Source organism: Magnolia sinica, chromosome 1, assembly GCF_029962835.1.
Source record: "Magnolia sinica isolate HGM2019 chromosome 1, MsV1, whole genome shotgun sequence".
Classification (NCBI taxonomy): domain Eukaryota; kingdom Viridiplantae; phylum Streptophyta; class Magnoliopsida; order Magnoliales; family Magnoliaceae; genus Magnolia; species Magnolia sinica.
Genome location: NC_080573.1, coordinates 106789906 through 106813170, shown reverse-complemented (window position 1 = coordinate 106813170; position 23265 = coordinate 106789906). Strand labels below are relative to the sequence as shown.

At 40.2% G+C, this 23265-nt stretch overlaps 1 protein-coding gene across 2 annotated transcripts in view; it reads left to right on the top strand.

Annotated features, from left to right (window-relative positions):
* The window catches only part of LOC131253300 (uncharacterized), a 101510-nt gene extending 85164 nt beyond the window's left edge, over positions 1-16346 (top strand). For both annotated transcript variants that reach the window (XM_058254254.1, XM_058254263.1), the window contains exons 11-13: positions 1018-1083; positions 14644-14943; positions 15342-16346. In XM_058254254.1, coding sequence (XP_058110237.1) covers positions 1018-1083; positions 14644-14943; positions 15342-15815 — 840 coding nt within the window. In that variant the 3' untranslated portion in view covers positions 15816-16346. The remainder of the gene's footprint in view (positions 1-1017; positions 1084-14643; positions 14944-15341) is intronic.
* Positions 16347-23265: the final 6919 nt, after the last annotated feature.

The following is a 23265-nucleotide window of genomic DNA, read 5'->3' as shown; positions in this document are numbered from 1 at the left end:
AAACGAAAATGATTTCAGTTGGGTAAAAACATGTTTTAGAAAATGTCCTTTGATAAAATGATGTCAAACTGTGATGGTATTCACGTAGTTAGTTTTCCGTGAGAACTATCATGTGGATCCCTTTCAAATATGCATGGGCATGCTTTCCCTCTCTTTGGGGGAAGGATATGAATAAAAGATATACAGTACAAACTGGGGAAGGATATGAATAAAAGATAATACATAATAAATTATGAGCAAAATCATATTGTGAATGTGGAAGGGAAAGAGATGCCTTGGGATCATCTTTTTTCTTTCCTGTGTTGTCGAAACCTCTTTTTCGCCATAAAAAAAAATAAACATAAAATTCTTTCTTGAAGTTTGGGAAAAATTATCTTATAATGTGCAAGCATTCTGTTGAGTTATTTATTTATTTTTTGAAGACATAGGGTGTCCCCACCTCTTTTTTGAAGTGAGACTAATCCCTGCGGATACATGCAATCACCCACAATTGAGTTATTTATTTATTTAGTTGTACTAGATGAAAAATATTGATTGGCAAGCATTCTGTTGAGTTATTTATTTAGTTGTACTTGATGGAAAAACATTGATGTTATTTAAACTATTCCTTTCATAGGTTTGGTCAACAACTTGTTGGATTCTACCATTGTTGATTCTGTACATTTGTGGAGTTTAAGGTTGCAGGGTCTCAATTTTGTGTCTTAGAATACAATTTCTAGACCTACTGTCAAAGTTCCTCATGGTTGGCATGGTGATGAATGTGACTTAAAAAAAGAAAAGAAAAAGAAAATAAGCAAAAATGGTGTAGTATGATTTTTTAGACAGTTATTTACTCAATATAAAAATATTTATTTAATTTGCTCATTTCTGATGTTGATGCATTTGAAACTATATTGGTTTCATTCCTTGTATTTTTCGCTAACAGTAAATCAGTTTGCCATAATCTTTTTGTGCTATATTTGTACCTGTGTATTTGTGGTATGTGATGGAAAATTTTCTTATTGCTTTTGTTGCCAGCTTCATCTTCAAGAAGGCGGCCTCCATGCTGATATTAATGGAGATGGGGTTCTAGATCATGTTCAGGTGCACAAATCTCTTAACCATTTTCTGCAGTATCTTTACTTGATATTTCCTATATAATGGAAGCTAGAATTGCACAATAGCCAACTCTAAGAGCCTTACACGTCTAATTGGACTTCACAAAGACCAATCACAACAAAAACTGCTATACTGTACAACATCCTCAAGTTGTCCAACTTAGACTCCAGGCCATCTTGACTTGCGAGTTTTATATTTTGCTTTCAGATGAGGACTGTTTGGTTCTCCTTGCAATTCTTGATTCAGCATCTTATCGTATTCTATAGCATCCTCTCAGTTTTCTTTTAATTCGATTTTCATGAAAGATGTCATCGCCGTCATCATCGTCCAAACCTTATCCCAATTATTGGGGTTGGCTAGACGTCCTGTTCCGCCATTCCACTTTGGCAATGGCCATACCTTCAGTTACACCATTTGTCATCAAGTCTTTCATTACTACCTCCACTTACATCCTTTTGGGCCTTTCCCTTCCCCTTTTAGAGCCTTCAACTTGTACCCACTCCCAACCGGCATGCTTCTTGGTTTCAGTTGCACATTATCAAACTATCTAAATCTACTTTCCCTCATCTTATTGCCTATTGGTGTTACTCCTAAGTTCCTTCAAATGCATTTCTTTCTAATTCGATCCTTCCTCGTCTTGCCACTTACCCATGTAAACATTCTCATTTCAGCTACACATCCAATAAACATGTTGTCTCCTAACTGCCCAACATTCTGTCCCATAAAGCATGGCTTCCTATAAAATTTCCCTTTCAATTTGAGTGGTACATGATGATCACATAAAACTCCAAGGCACATATCCATTTCTTCCACCTAGCTCGGATTCTATGGGCATGTTCCTTCTCAATCTCTCCACTCATGAATTATTGATTCAAGGTATCGAAAGTGGTCATGTGGGGAATTTCTTGGTCAACAATCTCAAGTAATTCATCATTTTCTTTGTTACTAAAATTGCATCCCATACACTATGCTTTAGCTCGATTAATTTTAAATCTTTCGATATTTAAATTCTAAAGCACCCCCTTCACAAATCTAGTTTTGTGTTTATGCCATCTATAAAGTCCTTGCATGTTTGGCCAAAGGCACACCTCCACAGTTTCAAAAATATACTTCAGCGCATCAGAACATGCAAGGACATTATGGACCTTGCTGCTATAACACTTAGTAATTATTTGAAACGTTTACTTTTTATCTATGAACTTTTTGAAACTCTAATAACTGATAATTGCTTTTCTAGTTTAACACTAAGAAAAAAGAATCTCCTATTCATTTGAAGATGATTATTATTATTTTCAAATAGTGATGAAATTTTTATTAAAAAAGCCCCGAAGGCATGAAAAGCTACAAAAGCCCCAAAGGAGGCTAAAAGAGAGCCCCTATATCAATATTTAAAGTAAATGCCCAGGGTTTAACATTCACATTAGGCTGGTTGACCATCCTGAACAATGACCCGCACTTGTCTCTGAAGCGGTGATTCTTCTCTTCACCCCATATGGACCAAAGACGCACTCCACAAAAGCTTCCTTTCCTTATCGTGGTCGCCTCCATGCTAAGCTTGCAACTGAGAAGCAACAATATTGAAGGTGGTATCTGGATTGCTTTTCATTGAGACAATTGCATTACAGTTTATAAAGTTATACAATATTAATTACAGAGATGTTTTTGCCAGATTTCTGGAAATTATGGGCTGTGCATGTTTTCTATATTTTCTTGTGTTATGAGCTGGATTTTCCTTCTTTAGGAGATGGTCTAATACCCTCCTATAAATTGATGGGGCGATCAGAGACCAACGGTTTGGTGCACAATATTTGGAATTGTGATGAAGAGAGCCATTTGGAGAAGATATCGGCAATTTGATCTTGAGAGGATATATAATGAATTGCCAGATCCTTTCGTATGACTCTCTCAAATGAAACGATAATCAACCTCAATGTGTTTTGTGTGGCCATAAAAGACCGTGTTGGATGCTAATGAGATGGCCCTGATATTGTCACACCAGATAGTTGGTGGAGAGGGAAGATAGACTTGGAGATCTTTAAGTAGTGTTCGAATCTAAAAGAGGCCAGTGGTTGTGGTTTTATGAGCAAGAGACCGGTACTCTGATTTTGTGCTTAATTGTTCAACAGTTGATTGTTTCTTGGAACTCTAGGAAATGATTTTGGGTCCTAAATAAACACAAAAACCATATATGGATTTGTAGTCATTAGAGCTTCTAGTCCAGTCTACATATGAGCAAGCTTGTAATGTAAGGTTACCAGATGAAATCTATAGGTTGAGTGAGAGTGCCTTTGATTTATTGAAAAATGTGCTTCACTGTTGTCATATGGTTTTCGGTTGGTGCATAAATTGATAAACTTGGTTGATTGCATAAGAGAGATCTAACTGGGTCTAGGTGAGATATTGAAGTGCACCGACTATACTACAATATTCAGTAACATTATGAAGAGGGAGCGCATTTCCTTGCACAAGTTTTTGTTTAGTGATAGCTGAAGAGGAGTATGGTTTTGATCTGAACATAGATGTGCAGGTGAAGAGTTCCAGAGCATACTTGCTTTGTGAAAGGAAAATGCCATTGTGCAAGGAAAATACCATTCCAATAAAGTAATGAACATGGCCCAAGTCCTTCATTGTAAATAAGTTGCCCAATGCGGAGATAAGGGATATTTGAGAGGGTGAGTCACTGCTTATTATGATGATATCATCAACATATATTAGTATAACAATGATGCGTGAATTGGCCTGACGAATAAAGAGAGGCAAATCAACTTGGGACCTAATGAATCCCAACTCTGAGTAGGTAGTTTGTGAAGTTTTCAAACCAGGCTCTTGGGGCTTGTTTGAGTCCGTAGATGGATTTGTGTAGGCGACACACATGGTTTGGGAGTTGAGGATCCATGAAGCCATGAGGTTGCTGCATATAAACTTCTTATTGGAGTGTGCTGTGTAACACGTTCTATACATCCAATTGTTGAGTGGGCCATTTGAACTTAATTGCAAGAGCAAGAACAACCCTGATTGTTGTGGGTTTGGCAATGAGGTTCTGTGAAGTCAATTCCAAGTTGTTGATGATACCCCTTGGCAACTAGTTGAGCCTTATAGCATTCAAGTGAGCCATCTGAATGGGTTTTGATACTATAAACCCATTTGCATCCCACTATATTCTTTGCTTCAGACGATGAAACCAATGACTAAATCCTATATTTCTGGAGAGCCATGAATTCTTCTGCCGTAGTTAGCTTGCCATTCAGGATGTTTGGAGGCTTGTGTAAAACATGTAGGTTCAATGTGGCTTGAAGTGGACGAGCGTTGTTGGTAATGGATTTCGGGTATTTGGCAATATACATTCTTGGAGGTGCCATCTTTCGCATGGGTGATCATGGGATGGACATTGGGTTGCCATGTAGGTGCAATAGGAGGACTAGTTGATAGATGGGTGGAAAGACGAGGCTCACTTGAAGGAGAGAATGTAGAATTAGAGGGGGAATTTGTTGGACCTGTGAAGGTTGGTAATGGAAGAGAGGATGGAGGTGCAGATTGATTTGAATGCGTGGAGTTAGGCGGAGTGGTGGTTAGGGGCAGAGTGGGTGTGATGTGGTTGTAGGTAGGGTTGAGATTGGAGGTGGGGTATGAGGCTTTGATGGCAAAACTAAATGGTAACTACTTCAAGAGAGGGGGGATGATTACTATTTTGCATTGGATGAATGGATGCATCCATCGCAAAAGGAAAATGTTCCCCAGCAATCACCACGTGGCGCGATAGATAGATACACTCGGTAGAAATGTTCAGGCATTGATAACCTTTGTGATCGAGGCTATAACCCAAAAAGATCCGTTGGATAGAATGCCTTTCTAGTTTGTGCTTGTTTTAGGGTCACAACCAGGGATAGCGGGCATAACCAAAGGTTCACAAGAATGTATAATTGGGTGGCCGATGAAATAAAAGTTCCCAAGGTGATTTCAGTTTCGTCACACGATTGGGCATATGGTTAATGAGAAAAATCGTGGTATGAAAAGCCTATACCCAATAATTGGCAAGCATATGTGCATGGGCGAGTAAAGTGAGATCCGTTTCAATAACGTGGCGATGCTTTCGTTTAGCTGTCCCATTTTGATTTGGAGTATGGGGACAAGACAGCTGATGCGGAATTCTATTTTTGTTTAAAAGGTTACGGAATTGATGGTTAATGAATTCACTACCCCCATTTGACTAAAATGTTTTAATTTTGCAATTAAGCAAATTTTCAATTTTAGATTTAAAACTAGCAAAGATCCAAAAGTTGAGCATGTGAATGTAACAGAAATAACTAACAGTATTTAGAGAAATCATCCACAAACACAACATGCTAACACAAGCCACTTATTGAATAGATGGTTGAGGGTCCCCAAATTTTTGAATGAATAAGTTCAAGAGGATGAGAAGAAACCCTTTTAAAAGGTAAGAAAGGCAAATGATGGCTCTTACCCAATTGACACGAGTCACAAAAGGGTAATGGCGACCGATTTCCTTTGATTGATATTGTAGAAAGTAACTGGCCAAGCATAGTTGGTGAAGGATGCCGTAAACGACAATGCCAAGAGGATATGGAGACACTTTCCCCAAGTAGAGCTAATAGAGTGGTGTTATTCCTCTAGTTGCAGGATACCATGAGTGGATAAGAGTCCATTCTCACTCCAGCCGTAGAAATGCGTCTTCCCCGTCATTTTGTCTCGAATATAGAAACCATTAGCATAAAAACTGATTAAGCAGTTATTATATTTGGAAAATTGATTAATAGATAATAGATTGGAAGAAATGGAGGAACATGTAAGAGATGAGATAGTCGAAAAGTTTTGTATAGAGTTTGAATGAAGGCATCACTAGTGTTGTGTATTACTAAACCTTGACTGTTTCTGACAGACAGCTTGTCACTTCCTTGATATTTTGACTAAAGGGATAAGTTGGCAGATCAACAGTGACATGATTGATTGCTCCGGTGTCAATGTACCAAACTTGATCCGTAGGTGGGTTTGAGTAGCGACCATGATAGCTAGTTTCCGAGGCGGAATGCGTCCTTGGTAGGCGTAGTTCATGTGATTGTGACATTCAATGGTTGAATGACCCATTCTATTGCAGATTTGACACGTCGGTTGTGTGGAAGATGTGGGCTAATTGGAGTTACTTCCTCTTCCTCCACGACCACGAGCCCTATTGGGCCATGAATGACCACGGGCTTCATGTCGGTATGAGGATCTACGGGTAGCCACAATGGCCGTGAATTCCATGGTAGGGGTTATGACAAGTTGGTCATTCATAGTCACGCATTAAGGTTGCTAATTCATCAAAAGTATAAGGATAAGATCAAACCTTAATTGACGTGCCAAATGGGGTATCCTTGGAAGTTAGCTCATTGAGTGTTATTAACACAAGATCAATGTCATCCACAAAGGCCGTGAATTCCATGGTAGGGGTTATGACAAGTTGGTCATTCATATTCACGCTTTAAAGGTTGTTAATTCATCAAAAGTATAAGGATAAGATCAAACCTTAATTGATGTGTGAAATGGGGTATCCTCAGAAGGTAGCTCATTGAGTGTTATTAACACAAGATCAGCGTCATCCACAGGCTTGCTGACTTATGCGAGTCTGTCTGCAAGTGATTTGATATTGAGGAGTTACTTAACAATGGATGAGGTACATTTCTTAATGAATTGAAGTTGTGATTTCGATTGCATAATGTGAGATTTGGAGAGGGCCGAGAAGCAACGTTTTAGAGTCTCCTAAATAGATTGAGATGTGTGAAGGCCAACGACATAAGGTAAAATTCTTTATGATAATGTAGCTTTTACCCAACTCAGAAGAAACTTTTGATCTTGGTGCTGCCATTCATCATACTTCGGATTAATAAATGTGGGGATTTTTCCATCAACTTCTAAAAGATACTATTCAGGGCATGTGTGCCATCAACAAAGCCAAGGCGTCCATGGATTTTCAACATCGGTGGGAATTGCGATTTCCTAAGGAGATAATTGGTGCTATTGTGTTTGCTGAAAACTAGACTAGTAATATTGGTAATGACGAAAGATGGTGAAGTGGTGGAGGAAGACGCCATCAAAACAAAGAAGATCTGTTCACTGTTATATGGAAAGAGAGATGACAAACCTCAATGGTTTGTCGATCGAGAGGAGAGCGCTGTTCCAACAACCAACATATTGTATCGATGCTTGAAAAATATACATGAAGTAAGATGGCCAGACCATAATTAGATGGCGGTCTACATTGATAACTCGTTTTTTTTTTTTGGGTCCTTGGACAAGTTGCCACTCAACGTCGGATGGGTTTGAGGTGCAGTAGGGTTTGGTATAGGAGATCGGGGGTTTGGATTTGCCTTTTAGGGGGGGGGGGGGGGAAGCTGGGTCCTTGGACAGGTTGCCACTCAACGTCGGATGGGTTTGGGGTGCGGTAGGGTTTGGTATAGGAGATCAGGGGTATGGATTTGCCATGGGTTGGGATTTTCTCTTGACAGAATGGAAGTGCAACGATGACGTTCATGGCAGAAAAGGAGGTGGTGTGAATGGAAGCTCAGGGGTAGACGAGAGGATGTGGTTGGAAATCGAGTGCAATCGCAACCAGGGGGAAGTTTTCGAGGGAGAATCGGGCAAATCGCAGCTTGTGAGGTTGTTGGAGATGTGGCGGTGGTGGAGCGTTTCAAGAAGAGGATGGGTGTGGAGTGGCAGGTTTGGGGGTGTTGGCATAGTGAGATGGTGATGGTGGTGTGTGGAAGATGGGTTTGCAGTGGTGATGGTGGGGTTAATGCGAATCGTGGAGGGTTGTGTCGGTCATGGTGATGTGGTTGGTTTTGTAGCGGCTTCTCAGTTGTGGGTGGTGACAGGGGTTGCGGCGATGATGGCGGTTGTTGATGATGGCCATGAATTGTAGATGGGTGTTTATGGTTAGGTGATGAGTGTGGATGAGATGGTATGTAGAAGGTTGCAGGGTGAAGGAATTTTGATAGAAATAGGTCGTAGGGTAACGCCGATGGTCATAGTGCTATTGGCGCCGATCGGCAACTATGATAGATGATTCAAATGCCTCGGATTGGTGGCTCTAATACCATGAGAAGTAGCAATATTGAAGATGGTATTTGAATTACTTTTCATTGAGAGAATTGCATTATAATTTATAGAGTGATACAATAACGATTACCCAATAAAGAGGATATATTTTTGCTAGATTGTGGCAATTATGGGGTGTACATAATTGTACATAATCTATAGCTTTACATGTTTCCATCGATGGGCCTTCTTTAGTAGATGGTCTAATAGTAACAACCCTTTAATCGATGCGGGCATTTATCCATGGGATTTCGAAAACCCCCAACAAACCCTCCCAAACCGACCTCAGGAGCAGACAGTGAATAAACAACTTGTTTACTGATTTTGCTTCAGGACACATGTTGGGAATAATCATTGCCCTTTTTAAAGGTTGTTGATGGTAAGCACTCTACTTCTACTTGCTAGCCAAACGAAGGTTGCCACCTTAGGGGTGGCGCCGCACTGCCATACCCAAGCTGCCGGAACTAAACCTTGACTTGACCCCTAAAGAGTGATCAAGTAATAGTATATTATTAAAAACTTGCCTAACTTTGACACTCCCCAACTCATTGTGTCTCTTGCCCCGACTGAAAGGCCAAGGACCTGGAGCATAGCTGGAGCCCTAAGAAACTCTTCCATCTCCTTGTCCGATAGATTTCTTCAACATGATTGAGACCACACCAATTCTTTTCCTGAATAAGGGAAATATTTGGCAATTGTATTGTTGCTATCTATTGTAATCCTAGCTAGCCTAAGAAATTCGATTAGAGGGGTCTTTCCCCTATCCAAACGTCTTTCCAAAACTGCACCCTTTTACCGTCCTTGACTTTGAATGGGACGTCACCTTGAATTTAGAAGCCACACTTTGAATTGTCCTCCAAATCTCGGAGACTTTATAGAATAAGAACACTTTTACCCACCACCCATTTGTTGAGTCTCCATACTTTGTAATCAACACTTGGCACCACAGAGCCATCCTCCAACTCGAATCTTCACAACCACTTCCCTAGCAACGCTTCATTAATTGCTTCCAGCCGCTTCACACCCGTCTCACCCTCATTTGATTTGCACACTTCGTCCCATGTCAACAAGTGAAATTTACGAGTCTCTGTTGCGCCCTGACCCTGTTACACAGTCGTGCCTCAACTTCTTCAAATGTTTCAACATTGCCTTCAAGCATTTGAAAAGGGTCATAAAATATAATGGCATGCTTGTCATCACCGCTTTTATTATAGTTAATCTTCCCCTTAAAGATAAGTGTTTACTTTTCTATCTTGCCAATCTTCTATCCACTTTCTCTTTGACCTTGTCGCAAAGATGCTTTGGTGGCTCACCTATACATGGATGGGGAGTAGCCATCATCACATCCAAACACCATAGCCAAACCCTCATTTTCCTCCTTTAATGTGCGAATTCCCAACATTTCACTCTTTAAGTTGTTCATCCTGAGGCCCAAAACAACTTCAAAGTACGTAATTGTCTTTGTTGAGTTGTCCACCATTCCTTGGTGTCATAAAAAATGGTGTATCATTTGTGAACTGCAAGTGAGAAATCTGAGGCTCTCCCCTCCCCACCTCAAATCCCTTGAACAAGCCCACCTCTTGGACCCTTCTTCACCATCTTACTAAAAGCTTCTGCTACTACAACAAACAGAAATGGAGATCAGAGGATTACCCTGCTTGAGACCACTTGAAGCTTTAAAGAATCCTTTCGGAGATCATTTAATTAGAATCAAGAATCCTGCCGACAAGACAGGCTCACATCCATTTCTCCACAACGCACTGCATACCAACCTCCTAAGCATATAGTCTAAGAAGTCCCAGGCCACGTGATCATATGCCCTTTTCTATGTCTAACTTGCAGACTATCCCCTTCTCCCCGGCCCTATGGTGAGCATCAATACATTCGTGGGCCACCAAAGCACAATCCAAGATCTCTCCTGTTAATAAAATCATTATGAGATGAGGATATGGCACTTGCTAGAGCCGTGTGCAACCTGGAGGCGAGGATCTTTGCTAATATCTTGTATGGGTTGCCGATCAAGCGTGTTCTCCTAAAGTACTTGAAACTCTTCGCTCCTCTCTTCTTCGGGATAATAGCAATGGAGTTCCCCTACTTAGACGCTAATCAGCTGCCCTCATAGAACTCCTTGATGAACTGTAACACGTTGCCCTTCACAACTCCCCAAAATTCCTAAAAGAAGTCCAACAAGAACCTGTTTGTCCCTGGCGCTTTGTCCTGCCCTAACTCGTCCACTGCTGCTTTGACTTTAATCTCCGTGGTCGGATTCTCTAGAGATTCTGCTTCCTTGTAGACAGCTGATTGAAAAGGAGATTATCTAGCTGCAGCCTTACCCAATCTTCGCTGGTTAGAAAGATCCTTGTAGAACTTCACCAGTCTCACACACTTGCTCCATGTCATTCACCTGGGCATCACCCACCTTCATGCTTGTGATCTGATTCGTCCTTGCTCCAGCACTAGCAATCCTGTGACAATACTTGGTGTTTCTATCCCCCTCCTTCAGCCACATCACTCTTTGAGTGTTGCTTCCATTATATCTTATCTTGCCTCAAGCGCTTCTTGTATTTGAGCCTCAAATTCTCCCTTGTTGATCTGTCTTCTTCCACCAGCTCTCCTCCCTCTTCTTTGATGTTGAGCTACTGAATCTCACATAGAATGGCATTCCTTTCCTCCTTCCTTTTCGCCACCATTTCTTTCCTCCAATTGTTAATCTTCCTCTTCAGAAGACGCATTTTCTGAAAGAGTTTGAATCCAGCACTGCCTTCCACATGCAGCCTTTTCATACAGTAAATGTGCCACCTAGGAAATGAGCGGGGCATCTGAATGGCTCATATTGTGGTCACCAGCTCAGGGAAAAGTCAGCCTGGTTAACTCATCAAGCTGGCCTCATGTGCCTACCTGATGAGTGCACTGGCCTGATTTCTGCATGGTCATCTTCACAATGCCACTTCCTTGTCCACCTCTCAGATGTCCTACAGACTTCCCAGCTGGGCACATGTGCTGCATGTGAAGAACTTTGTGGGGCTAGCAAGCCTCTATTAAAGATTTTGAAATTGAGCCTTAGTATCTTGTTTACAGCAAGGGGTCATTTTGCAACCTCGTATTTAGTTATGTAAGAATTGTTTCCAGGAAACAAATTCCCTGAGAAAGAGATTCTATCAGTCATGTTTGGGTACTGCGAATGTATTTCTATGGAAACCAGAAACTGTTTTTGGGTATTCGAATTAATTTTATTGAATTTGCAATTCTGCATCTGGCTAGAGTCCAAAACCAGTACTGTTGGAATTGTTTTCCAACTGAAAACCTCTATTCTTACCTTTCCTATGGTCCCAAGTGCAGGAAATGACTCTGGAAAAGGATTCCATTCTGAGACTCGTACTTTTCCAGGTTGTCAAATGACCCCTGATTCAACATATCTATATATTTTCACTTTGTACAAGGGACTTCATGCATACTCATAAAGAGAAAACTGGGTGAGCCTCCCAGCCCATCCATCTATTAGTTCATTTATTATTATTATTATTATTATTTTCGAGCTTTTATCTTCTCTAAAAAGTAGACCATTCAATGGATAAATATACACCACAATTCATCAACCCTGTTTCCAGAGTACATTGTTCTGTATTATTGTTATCTTATAAGGGTCTGTTTGGATTGATGTATAACAGTGTACTGTATTGTATCCATGTACTGTTCATGTATACATTCGAGAATTTTCATTATACTTCCACATCAACAGATGATAAATCAATGTTTGGATCAGAGTGCTTGTTTGGGCAGGTATACAAATTTGTCCAGTGATCAATGTTTGGATACGACGTATTAGGGCTGCGTAGTGTATATATGTATAATATTGAGGTCGACTAGAGCTGCCTATTCCCATTGCGATGCTGGAGTAGAGTTGATTGCAAGTGCTATGTGGGTCCCACAATGAGGTCCGTGAGCCATCCACGCTGTCCATCTATTTCAGTTGTTAGATCGTGTTTGGATTAGCGCCATGTAGCCAATCGATGCCATCCGATCAGAATATTGGGACACATTGGATCCAACAGCAGAAACGCTTTCATTTTTGGGAGGTGATCCGATTCCAACCATGCATCTAATAATTGTGGGACCCACCATGATTTGGCCCACTGTTTTGATTCGTACAATCTCTATGAAAAACAACATGTAGAATATAGGTCGATAAATCATGAAAAAATAGGAAAAAAAAAGGAAAAAAATTAAAAGTTGTTAAAACTGTGAACATGTGATCAGAGTGTCGATCCAATCTGAAAGTCACTTGAACGAGTTCAAATGTATGTTCCAAAAAACAGCACTATTCACATAGATGCATTATATCTATGTTCAAACAGACCCATACATCTCCAAAAGACAATGATTCTGTCAGGAATCATAATCTCCTGACCCTCACATAAAAAAGGATAAAATAAACTCCCTAACAGCCGCATATAAAATGAATAGACCAAGCAGCAAACCAACAAGGGGATGATTGATGAGTTGTTGGCCTCTATCACTAGCAACTGCCACTCTTTCAGGTCTGCCATCTTCCGTGCCCATATCACTGAAAAACTGAGATCCGGTTCCTTCTGCCGGAGCACTTGTACTCCAGCCAATCTCCATTGTCGCCGTACGAGGTGATTCACAAACACTGTCACGATAAGGTGTCCTCCCCACTGCTCCATCGGGAGCGATGTTGGAGCAGAAAATTTTCGTCGTCCATAGATACAAAACCCTGCAAAAGGAAGAAGCTTTCGCACGCGAATACTGTCTCATGAATAGACTGCGCTGCACGATGCACTGCCGTCTGACATTACATTACCGCCTTTTGAAAATTTTGATTCCGTGAGGTATTCGCGTGCATCGTACTCCACGGACTTCAACTCCAATTCAAGCATTGCATATTGTATATTTCCACATTTAATACAATATAATTCAATCTGGACCGTCAATCCAAACAGGCCCTAAAAGAGCTGGTTTTTCCAACATGTATTTTCACAATCTGTATGAAGAAGAGAACATTGAGCATTTTCAGATTGTGGACTTGAAACCTTTTCTCACAATGTATTTGCAACTTGCATGAAGGATCAACTGGTAGGTGCAGTTTTTGTGCCACCCATCGATATCGGGGTCCACCAAACGAACTGTTCGGATCACCCTGGCTAATCTTCATGTATGATGGCCAGTGTGGATCACAGTTAGAGGTGGTCAGGCAAGATGACATAACTGGTCTTCTTACTCCTTACCAGCCTGTTCTCCACGTGCTTCTGCTGGGTTACTAGTTTTCTAAATGGAAGCTTTCTAGGAGACCACTTAGCAGGTAGAACCTGTCATACATTTCTGTACATCGGCTTATGATGAGGTTGGGTTTCAGTGTGGATCTATTTTTCATATAGGTATATTTCAACTGGATGAGGTTGGGTTTCAGTGTGGATCGATTTTTCATTTAGGTATATTTCAACTGGATGAGGTTGTCTTTTTTTATTTTAGGAACTAGGGTTTCCAGAGTATATTCCGAACTTCTCATAGATGGTGGCCAATGGTTAACTAGGAACTACATCTTGCTAGGTGAATCTTGCAACAAAATACCTTCATACTTGATTTCTTACAGGGTGCTCTCTTCATAGTACTTTGCGAATCATTAATTCGTACTCATTGGCTTATCTTGCAAACTAATTAAAAGAAAAAACAATATACTAACATGAACATGCCTGTAGAAAGAGAAATGCTCTAATGCTCTTAGAGTACTAAGTTATGGTGCTCGTAGTTGCAGTGGGACACTTTGTCCAATTCATTGATCCAGGCTGTTCATTATGTCCGACACACATTTTGTGGGCCATCATGCTAACACCATACCAATCCATCAAATCTTAATCATTGAACGATGGCCTTTAACATGGATGGCCAAGATTGTTTACACAAAATAGGTCCAATCAACAATTTGATCCATCTATTTTTTAGTGTCCATCATGGTTTGCTTATGATTCTAAAGAATCACTTTTGTTAGAGAATTGTAGCTGGCTAAAGAAAATTAGACCGAATCAGTGATGGATTAGATCATCCGATCAGTATGATTTTTGCATGGTGGTCCATGAAATGTGTTCTAGATATAATAGAGAGTTCAGATCAATCGATTGGACTGACCAAGTGGGCGATGCAACTAAAAGCACTATAACTTACAGTGTTCTGAGAGCACTGTAGCATTCAACATGAACGTGCCCATAGAAGACTCGTTTTCAACCATTGTGTCAAAAAGCCCTTTCGCGCCCTCGATGGATTCGAAGCATACTTATTTCATAAAGGCTTTTTCTTTATCTTTAGAAAAATTTACTATGAGAGCAGAATGCGAACACTAGTGCTTTTGTTTCGGAGACGTGTTGCCCTGTTCAACGTTAGAGAGTGCATTTTGCGGGAACTGTTGTGGGGAACGTGTTAAAAGAGTTTTCTTTACAGGTGGTTGGTGGAAATGGAGCAGAGCAGACTGTAGTGAGTGGATCTATGGAAGTTCTAAAGCCATGTTGGGCAGTTGCAACATCGGGCGTACCAGTGCGAGAACAGCTATTCAATGCTTCTATTTGTCATCACGGCCCTTTCAATGTGTTCCAACATGGAGATTTTGCCAGAGGCTTTGGTCGAACTGTTGATGTAAGTTCTCTGGAGGTAGCAACACCTATCCTTATCCGAAGAAATGACGGTCATAGGCATCGGAAAGGAAGCCATGGTGATGTTGTGTTCCTCACGAACCGAGGAGAGGTATGTGACTAACCTGACGACTCTTGCATCTGTCACTCTTTAGCTTGAAAATTTCATACATTAGTGTTCAATTGTGGTGCTTGTTATCATAGCCAAGCCTAATCTTCCCTAGTGGCTGCAGTTAGTGCTAAGCCGGATGTGACTGCACATGCCAACCAAGCTCATGTATGGGGCATCCTCTTCTGATCAGGTGGTGTCCACATTCTAGATGAGTTGGCCCATAGATTATGCTGATCAACTCATCAGGTGGTGGCCCGCTCAAAAAAGAAAAGGTGTTTAACAAATGATCGAAGGTCCACATCCGTATGTTCCGGGTGCCATGTGTAGAGGCATGTCTCGGCTTAGCAAAACTCTTATCACAACTGTACATTTGAGTTTGGACTTTGATATATGTCCAGGTCACTTCGTACTCGCCAGGCTTGAACGGTCACGATGCTGTTTGGAGATGGCAATTCATAACGGGTGCGACATGGTCGAATCTTCCATCTTCGTCCAGGATAATGGAAGCTGCGGTGGTTCCCACGTTGAGGGCTTTCTCCCTGCGTGTCATGGACAACCATGAGCTGATCCTTGCTGCAGGAGATCAAGAGGCTGTGGTGATATCTCCCGGTGGTAGCCAGTTAACTTCAATCGACTTGCCTGCGCCTCCCACACATGCCGTGATCCCCGTTGACTTCTCCAATGATGGGCTTACAGATCTTATCGTTGTGACCTCAAGTGGGGTGTATGGGTTTGTACAGACAAGGCAGCCAGGTGCCCTATTCTTTAGCACTCTAGTTGGTTGCCTGATAGTTATGATGGGAGTCATATTTGTCTCCCAGCACCTCAGTTCCCTGAAGGGGAAACCTCGAGCTTCCACCGATTATAGGTGAAAATTTGCCTTCTGTTAACAGCATATCAGTCCCTCGCAATGGTCAGGTACTTCATGGAAGCTTGAAAGTTGATTCCGTAAGAAAGGCTGCTGCAGATGTGGATGCCAGAGATGGGTTGGCATCACAAAACGTGGAGGAACCGAGTTGGACTCAATGCTGCGAGTTTTGGATTGGCTTTCCTTTCTGACCCTTGTTGTTTCAGTTGTAACTACTGTTTTATTTCAATGACAGGTCTGGTTTTAGTAGAAGGATGTTACAACACTGACGTTGCTATGTATTATGATCCTTCATGAGATAGATTTAGCTATAGACACTATGTTCAAAAAGCATGGATGGTTGCTTCTTGAACATGAGTTGAAAACATGGTCCATGTTTGAGTAACATTGGAGAGGAATACTCATTATGTTATAATTATTAGAGGAAAGAATATCCGGCCTTCATCGCTTGAAAGATCATTTGTTTTGTCTTTACATCTCACAAGAAATATTTGCTAACGTTGAGAAATGGATGATCCCTGCCATCTTTGTGGAGCACTTGATTGCTGGAAGTTGACCATTATTATTTTTTCTTTCGTTTTTGTTTTTGAAATGTGTTTTTGCAGAGCAGAATTTGGATGGCTAGGATTGTCTTATTCAAGCAAACCCTATCAAATTCTTGGTCGAGGTCATTGTTCAAGTGGGTATCTGTGTCCTTATATAGAAGTGTTCAACTCTTTTTTTTTAGAAAGCAAGGGAACTCTCCTGAGACAACATGATTCTTTAAAAGAGTCTATAGCATCCAAGGTTTAAAATGGTTGCATCAGGTGTCGTATTGTCCATGACTGATGCTCATATATTGGACGCCTAGGTTCCCTTTTCTCTTCTCGTAGCAGGGTTTTTCCTAACGAAGGGGATTTTTCTTCCATTTTAAAGTTGAATGGATTTGCTTGAATACCTCTCCCCATGGACTCTAGCTATTGGCTTTGGGCCTTTTTCAATGATGAGCCTTTTGTTTCAACAAAGGGGCTCCCCATGGGTGAAGGAAGCCCAAAACCGCAAAAGATGAAGAAGAAGAAGAAGAAGAAAAACTTGGAAATTATCAGAGCCAAAATTATCAGAGGGTTGAAATAATCCAATTGAAAGCTTTTGGTTGTTGTCTTTCCACCATAAAAAGTGAGATGTGACATAAACTGTTTGAATCATTGTTAGATGACTCAGATTTGAAGTCGAAAGTTCTGGTGCACCATGTTACAATTCATCAAGAAATATTCAAGCAAACATCTCATCAGTTGTAAATAGCCCAAAAACCCCACAATGCAACGAAACAATTTCAAAATACATCTCCCTCTAATATGGTTTTTTAATTCGTGAAGTGAGGGGACTGCAACGGATATAGGACAGTGCATATGAATTGCGTTATATCTATTAAAAAATGAAAATTTATCTTATTTTGAAATCAGAATTTAGAAAAAAGAAGAGAATTGTTTAATCCACAGCTCAAGCCTTAGAAGCTCTATACAATGCTCGGGCTGTGAGATCATACAGTGGTGCTTAGAGTTTCAGTTTATACAGGTGGGCCCAATCTTTTGTGATCTGATCTGTGGGTACTTATGTGCCTGCTGTGTCATTGGCGTCCTATACGGAAGAAAAGAAATGTCGAGTCCTTAAACGGGTGCCGACAAAGAACTGATCAAGAAAGAAAATACAACAATTGGTCTTGTCTAACCAGAAATGCCAAATGTTCTCTAGTGTTCACTGGCCATCCAATCTGAGGGCCGTCGTACCAGTGGTTTGAATTATGTGATCTGGGATGAACTGAAAGACTGAAATAACTGTCCAATCTCTTGGTGATGAGCATCTTGAGGCACTCAAAATGCTGATATTACGCCGTTGAATTGCGTGGGCACGCACTTGGTCGAAAGCTTCCAAAACAGAAATACAAATCAGCTCCACAAACACCACTTGCAAATTGCAGGCGCATGCTCGAGCCAAAGATAGAATCAGGATACTTTAATCATTTTCCAAAGATGACTTTTCAAAACCGTACGATGAGACTTGAAGATAAGATTTAGTTGGTGTATCTTTCTCCTTGTGATCTACTGTCTTCACACATGAGAAGACTTGATGATCAATGCTTTAGGATGCACGCCTGATTTAGGTCCACTGAAGTTGTTTGTTGCCTCTGGTCCACTTTGTGATTGCATGGATGGTTTAGATATTAGGTTCCATCACTGATGGGCCACCAAAAAAAAAAAAAAAGAAAAAGAAAAAGAAAAAACAACTCCCTAATCAGAGATGATTTTTTTTTTTTTTCTTTCGGCAGCTTAGGATCTCTGATCATCATGTGGTGGGGCAGAAGAGCAGGATTCAACATGTAGGATTTATTTTTAGTTCCATTAGGTTAATGGCTTGATGCTGTGAGTTCATATCTCTGGTGTTTGGAGAATGTGGATGAAGATGACAAGATGGGGTATGGTCCACCTATTATCAAAGATGAAATTTCATACATGTGTGAAGATTTCAAGGGTCATCGATGATCTGCGGCACGAAGACGTCCAGCTGGATCTGGTTGACTCAATGAGTGGGCTGTGTCTTTTACTTGATTCGGTGATATTTAGAAACTGTTTAGATTGGTAATAAATTTTAAATAGTTATGTTTAGAGTAAGTATATGAAAATAACTGAAATATACAAAATCACAACCCTTGATGAGCTGATTATGGACTTTTGGCTCATTGGTGAAAGTTAGAGTTCAAGACTCACTGGCTTCTTTTAATTTTTATTGAAAGATAAACCGTTGATCAAGTGATTAACCTGGCTTATGGCCCCAGAAAACTGCTATCACATCATCTCAGTCATCAACTTGCCACCTCTTATAACCACATTCACAGGAAAAAACTTGAATGGAGATGATAAGAGGGATGACCTAATCAAAAGAAGAGGCCGAAAACTGTCATGTCGCTGCATCTGCTTCAATAGATCAAGAAAAAGGAAAAAGAGTAAAGAATAGAAAAGAGGAATCAATCAACTGAGAGGTCCCTGCCTTTTGTTATGGAGATCCATTGCCCATGGTCATTTGCTTTTGATGTGGGCCATAGTCATTCGATATCGATAGATCGACAATGATCGTGGCCCACGGAATCAAATTCTGCAATAAAACAAAGTATATGCATCGACAGAATGTTAAGAAACTCAGTAAAATATGAGAATGCAAAACAGAAAAAGGAGAATATTAGATTAAGATGCTTTTTATCACTAGTTCTAAAACTCGATGACTTGACTCGAAACTCAGCCTGACTGGACTTGGCCATGTTGTGAACTGAGTTGTCCTGTAAAGTCAGTTTTTACAAGACTCGCCATTCAACTCACCTGGTTTGCCTTTGACTTGGTTAGCTTGAAGTGAATCACAGCGACTCACGTCGAGTCAATCATCCAATCACGCTTAAAAAAAAAAATAATAATAATAAAATAAAAATAAAAATTGTGGAGAGAATTTCAACCTTTGAGCTCTTGCTAGGAAAGCAAGGCTCTTAATAAGTGGACCATAAGCCCTTGAATTATTATTATTTTTTTTTGCATTTTGTATTTCTCATAAATATTTCAACGTGAAATATTATAGATATGTCTATTTTAGCTGAGTCTTAGAGTTTACTTGGTTCAGTAAGCCTCTGAGTCAAGTCGAGTTCTCAAGTTCTTGAATTATGCTTTTGATGCCCAATGGCGCCTCATGGTTTGGAACCAAGCCAATTAAGTCCACAGACCACGGCAGCTCATGGTATAGGGTTTAGTTTAGGGTTTCTCGTATAAAGTGATATAAATAATATTGGAACTCAAGAAAGAGATAATAAATAAGATATAAACTCCTCTCAATCTCTTCTCTCTTCCTTTCCTATCTGACCTTAAAATTAGTATCTTTTGTGGCATTTGAACCTGAATATCAAGCTATGTCAGCCACTGCCGGTGAATTATTTTGGATTTGAAATCTTTTTTTTTTTTTTTTGGGGACCTGTCACTAAGGCTATTCAAGCTCTTCTCTAAGTAGATAATCAGAGATCAACCCATCACTTAATCTAGGGTTTCATGCAAGGACTAAACATATCGAGTTTGAATATTATTTTATACTAGAGAAGGTTAAATACAAGTATGTATATTCAATCCAATATTCTAGTTGTTTTTATCATCACCAAAGGATTATACAGAGACCGGCATTAGCTTCTATCAAACAAGTAGTCTATGATTCCATCTCATCGTAGATTAAGGGAGAGCATTAACTGGTCCTCGCGGTTTAAAATCGGGCCATTTAGACCCACAATCTACAGGCGGTCTGTGGTTTAGGGTTAGTTTTAGGGTTTCTTTTGTAAAGTGACATAAAGAATTCACAAAAGAGACTAAGGATACAATACAAACTTTTCTCCTTTTCTTTTGCATTCCCATTTCATCGGACTCTTCAAATAAGACTCATCGAAAGTAAAGGAAAAACGAGGGTAATCCTTCACTTTCTATAAACTTGCCTACAAATAGCTACTATATATAATTGGAATCGCAAAGGGTAAGAAAGTACACACACTAAAATTGGTCGTTTAAGGGAACTAAACCTTTTAATATGAAAGGAAGTGAAAGGAAGGTTTTTACCCAATGAAAAGAGCATACATGCTAATATAGTATATGAGCTGTGTCGTACTAATTCGTGTCCTGGTTCCACCAAAGGAGATGTACTTCTCCCACTGTTTGTAAGCCATTTTCTCTTTCCTTTGGTGGTAACTATCCTGAAGGGTTGAAGGGCATGCCACTTTTACAACTGCATGAAACAAACCCGGGCTTGTTTTGTTTGGATTGTGAATAACACCAATAATTCAATGTATAAGTACTTTATTATGATTTTATAATATTTGTTTAAACATGTGACTTGACAATTTAATACTAATATAATAGAAGATAAGTAAAAAAAAAATATATATAATCATTATAATTTTACATTGTATATATAGCCAAATGCTCAGCCGCGCACCAGTTCTCACGGAACTCGTGTGAACTTTTTGGGAACTCATCACGAATTATGTGAGTCCAAAATCTAAACAGTCCATGTCCATTCGGATTAGATGCCCATGACACGTGTGCAAATGTGTGTATGTGTGTAGGTGAGCATACCTATATATATGTGTGTGTGTGTGTGTGGGAAAAGGTTCTATGCGTTCGAGCTCATGGGAACTTCCCATGAGGTCGAGCTCTGGGGCCCCACTGTGATGCGGGTCAACCATCAACACCAAGCATTTGATGGGTCCCCTTTAAATTATGGGATATCCCAAAAATCAGCCATATATAGAACTCATGTGGGCCATACCATCTAAAATCATGTGAAGATATGCCTAAAACATATAAAAGCACTTGGTGGAGACCACCTAAAATTTGGATGCATCTTAAACTTGGTCTAACCCCTCATCCAAGTGGGATATACATAATGGATGGGCTAGATTTGTGAACCATATCTCAGAGGGCCCAACAAATGATTATGAATGTTTTATTGAAGGGTAACCCTGTTCAACATGAATTATGGGGGCGCCCACACAACTCGACCTCATGGGAAGTTCCCATGAGCTCAACCCGCTTACAGCTATAGTAGTGTCAGTCTGCTAAAAATGACTTTGATCGATTTTCGGTGGCATCCAAACATGCAGTTAAGAAATTTTATAACACTGATAATAATTATTTTAAAGTTTTATTAGTCTTATATCTTGCACCAAATAATTACTCTTATTTGGTTATCTGCCTATCAGATTGGTGGATATTTATTGGACGGTTAAAAATGAAAAATATCCAATGGTCCTATTTCAACGAACAAGTGATCACTATGAATGAAAGGTTAGGATGCTAGGCTAATCTGATTTTGGGAGTGTGACTTAGTGACGGTGGGTTCTGCAATTTAGTCAGTTTAATTTCAGTTAATGTAAGCAATGCTCTGCAGTTTGTGACTGCCTGCGTATTAAGCGTCATACGCTGCTGGAGTATGAAATAACCCAGTTTGTGACTGCCTGCGTATTAAGTGTCGTACTCTGCTGGAGTATGAAATAACCCCCCTATAAAGGGCATTGGACCTCAGCTCTAGGTCCTTGAGGGGGTCCTTTTCCACTCCTTACAAGCCGGACGCGGATTTCCTGCGAAAGCCTTTCACAGGAAGTTCATGCGCTGGAACTTAGTTGGAGCCTACCGTGATGTTTGTGATAAATCAACCCCGTCCGTCCGTTTTTTGAGCCCATTTTAGTAAGTGATACCAAAACTACGCCGGATCCAATACTCAAGTGGAAAGAAAACGTGAGAATTGAACGTCCAAAGTTGAAATATTCGTGGGCCAAAGAAGTTTTGAATCAGGCTAATATTTGTTTTTCAAGTTCATCCCAGTAGGAATTAAGTTATGAACGGTATAGATGGCATTTAAACATCACTGTCGACCCCAGTGAGGTTTCAACGGTAGAAATTTCCCTACCCACCTTTTCCTGTACTGTACTGCGGCCCACTTGAATCTTGATCCTTCTCACTTTCGATCACAAGTCCTAAAATGAGCTCACAAAACGGATGGACGAGTGGATTTCTCACAAACATCACGGTGGGCCTACCTAGGTTTCCAGCGCAGGGACTGCTAAACGCTTTTGCAGGAAATCCGCGTCCTCACAAGCCAGCATTTCTTTTCACCCTTTGTACACAAGCAAACAAATGTACAAATAGAAGTTATTATACTTTTCACCCTTTGTACATAAGCAAATAAATAGAAGTTATTATACATCCATCCGTTGACTTTGGTGGCCCACTCAAAATTTTTATCATCTAATCCATTTCTTGGGTTTTCTCTCTCAGAATTCATGGCATGGTTAAAAGACGATGAGACTCAGATCGATTCATCTGGCCCTGATATGAGTCGTGACTCACCCAAGTTGGGGCTGAATTGGCCAGAGTGACTCAGTGTATCAAATTTGAGTCAACTCGGATAGGTCATATTGGACTCATCTGAGTCTTAGAACCATGATTCATGGGATTCTTCAATGGTGTCATTGTTACTTTTCTTTTGTGTATTTTGGTTTCTAGGTTTTGGTTACTGGTGTTTGAGATTTGTGCTGCAGAATCACACAGATCTAGCTTTAGGATAGCAATCCAAGAGCAATAAGCAATTACAAGAGAACACAAAGATTTAATGTGGAAAACTCTTTCGGAAAAAAATCATGGCACAAAGTGATAGAAATCCACTATGAAATAGAAATTACAAAAGAGAGGACTTACCCGATTCGAACAATATCAAATCTCACCCTTGTTACACCCTTTGATAACCCTAGAACCATTTTAGAAACCCTTAGAAAACCTCTAGGAAGCCTTAAAATCTTTTAGAATAGCCCTAGGGACCCCTATTTATAGTTTAGGAAACTCCACTTACACACAAAGTTTGAAAAATTTTAAAAACCGCATCAAATTTACGTAGTCTGCCCG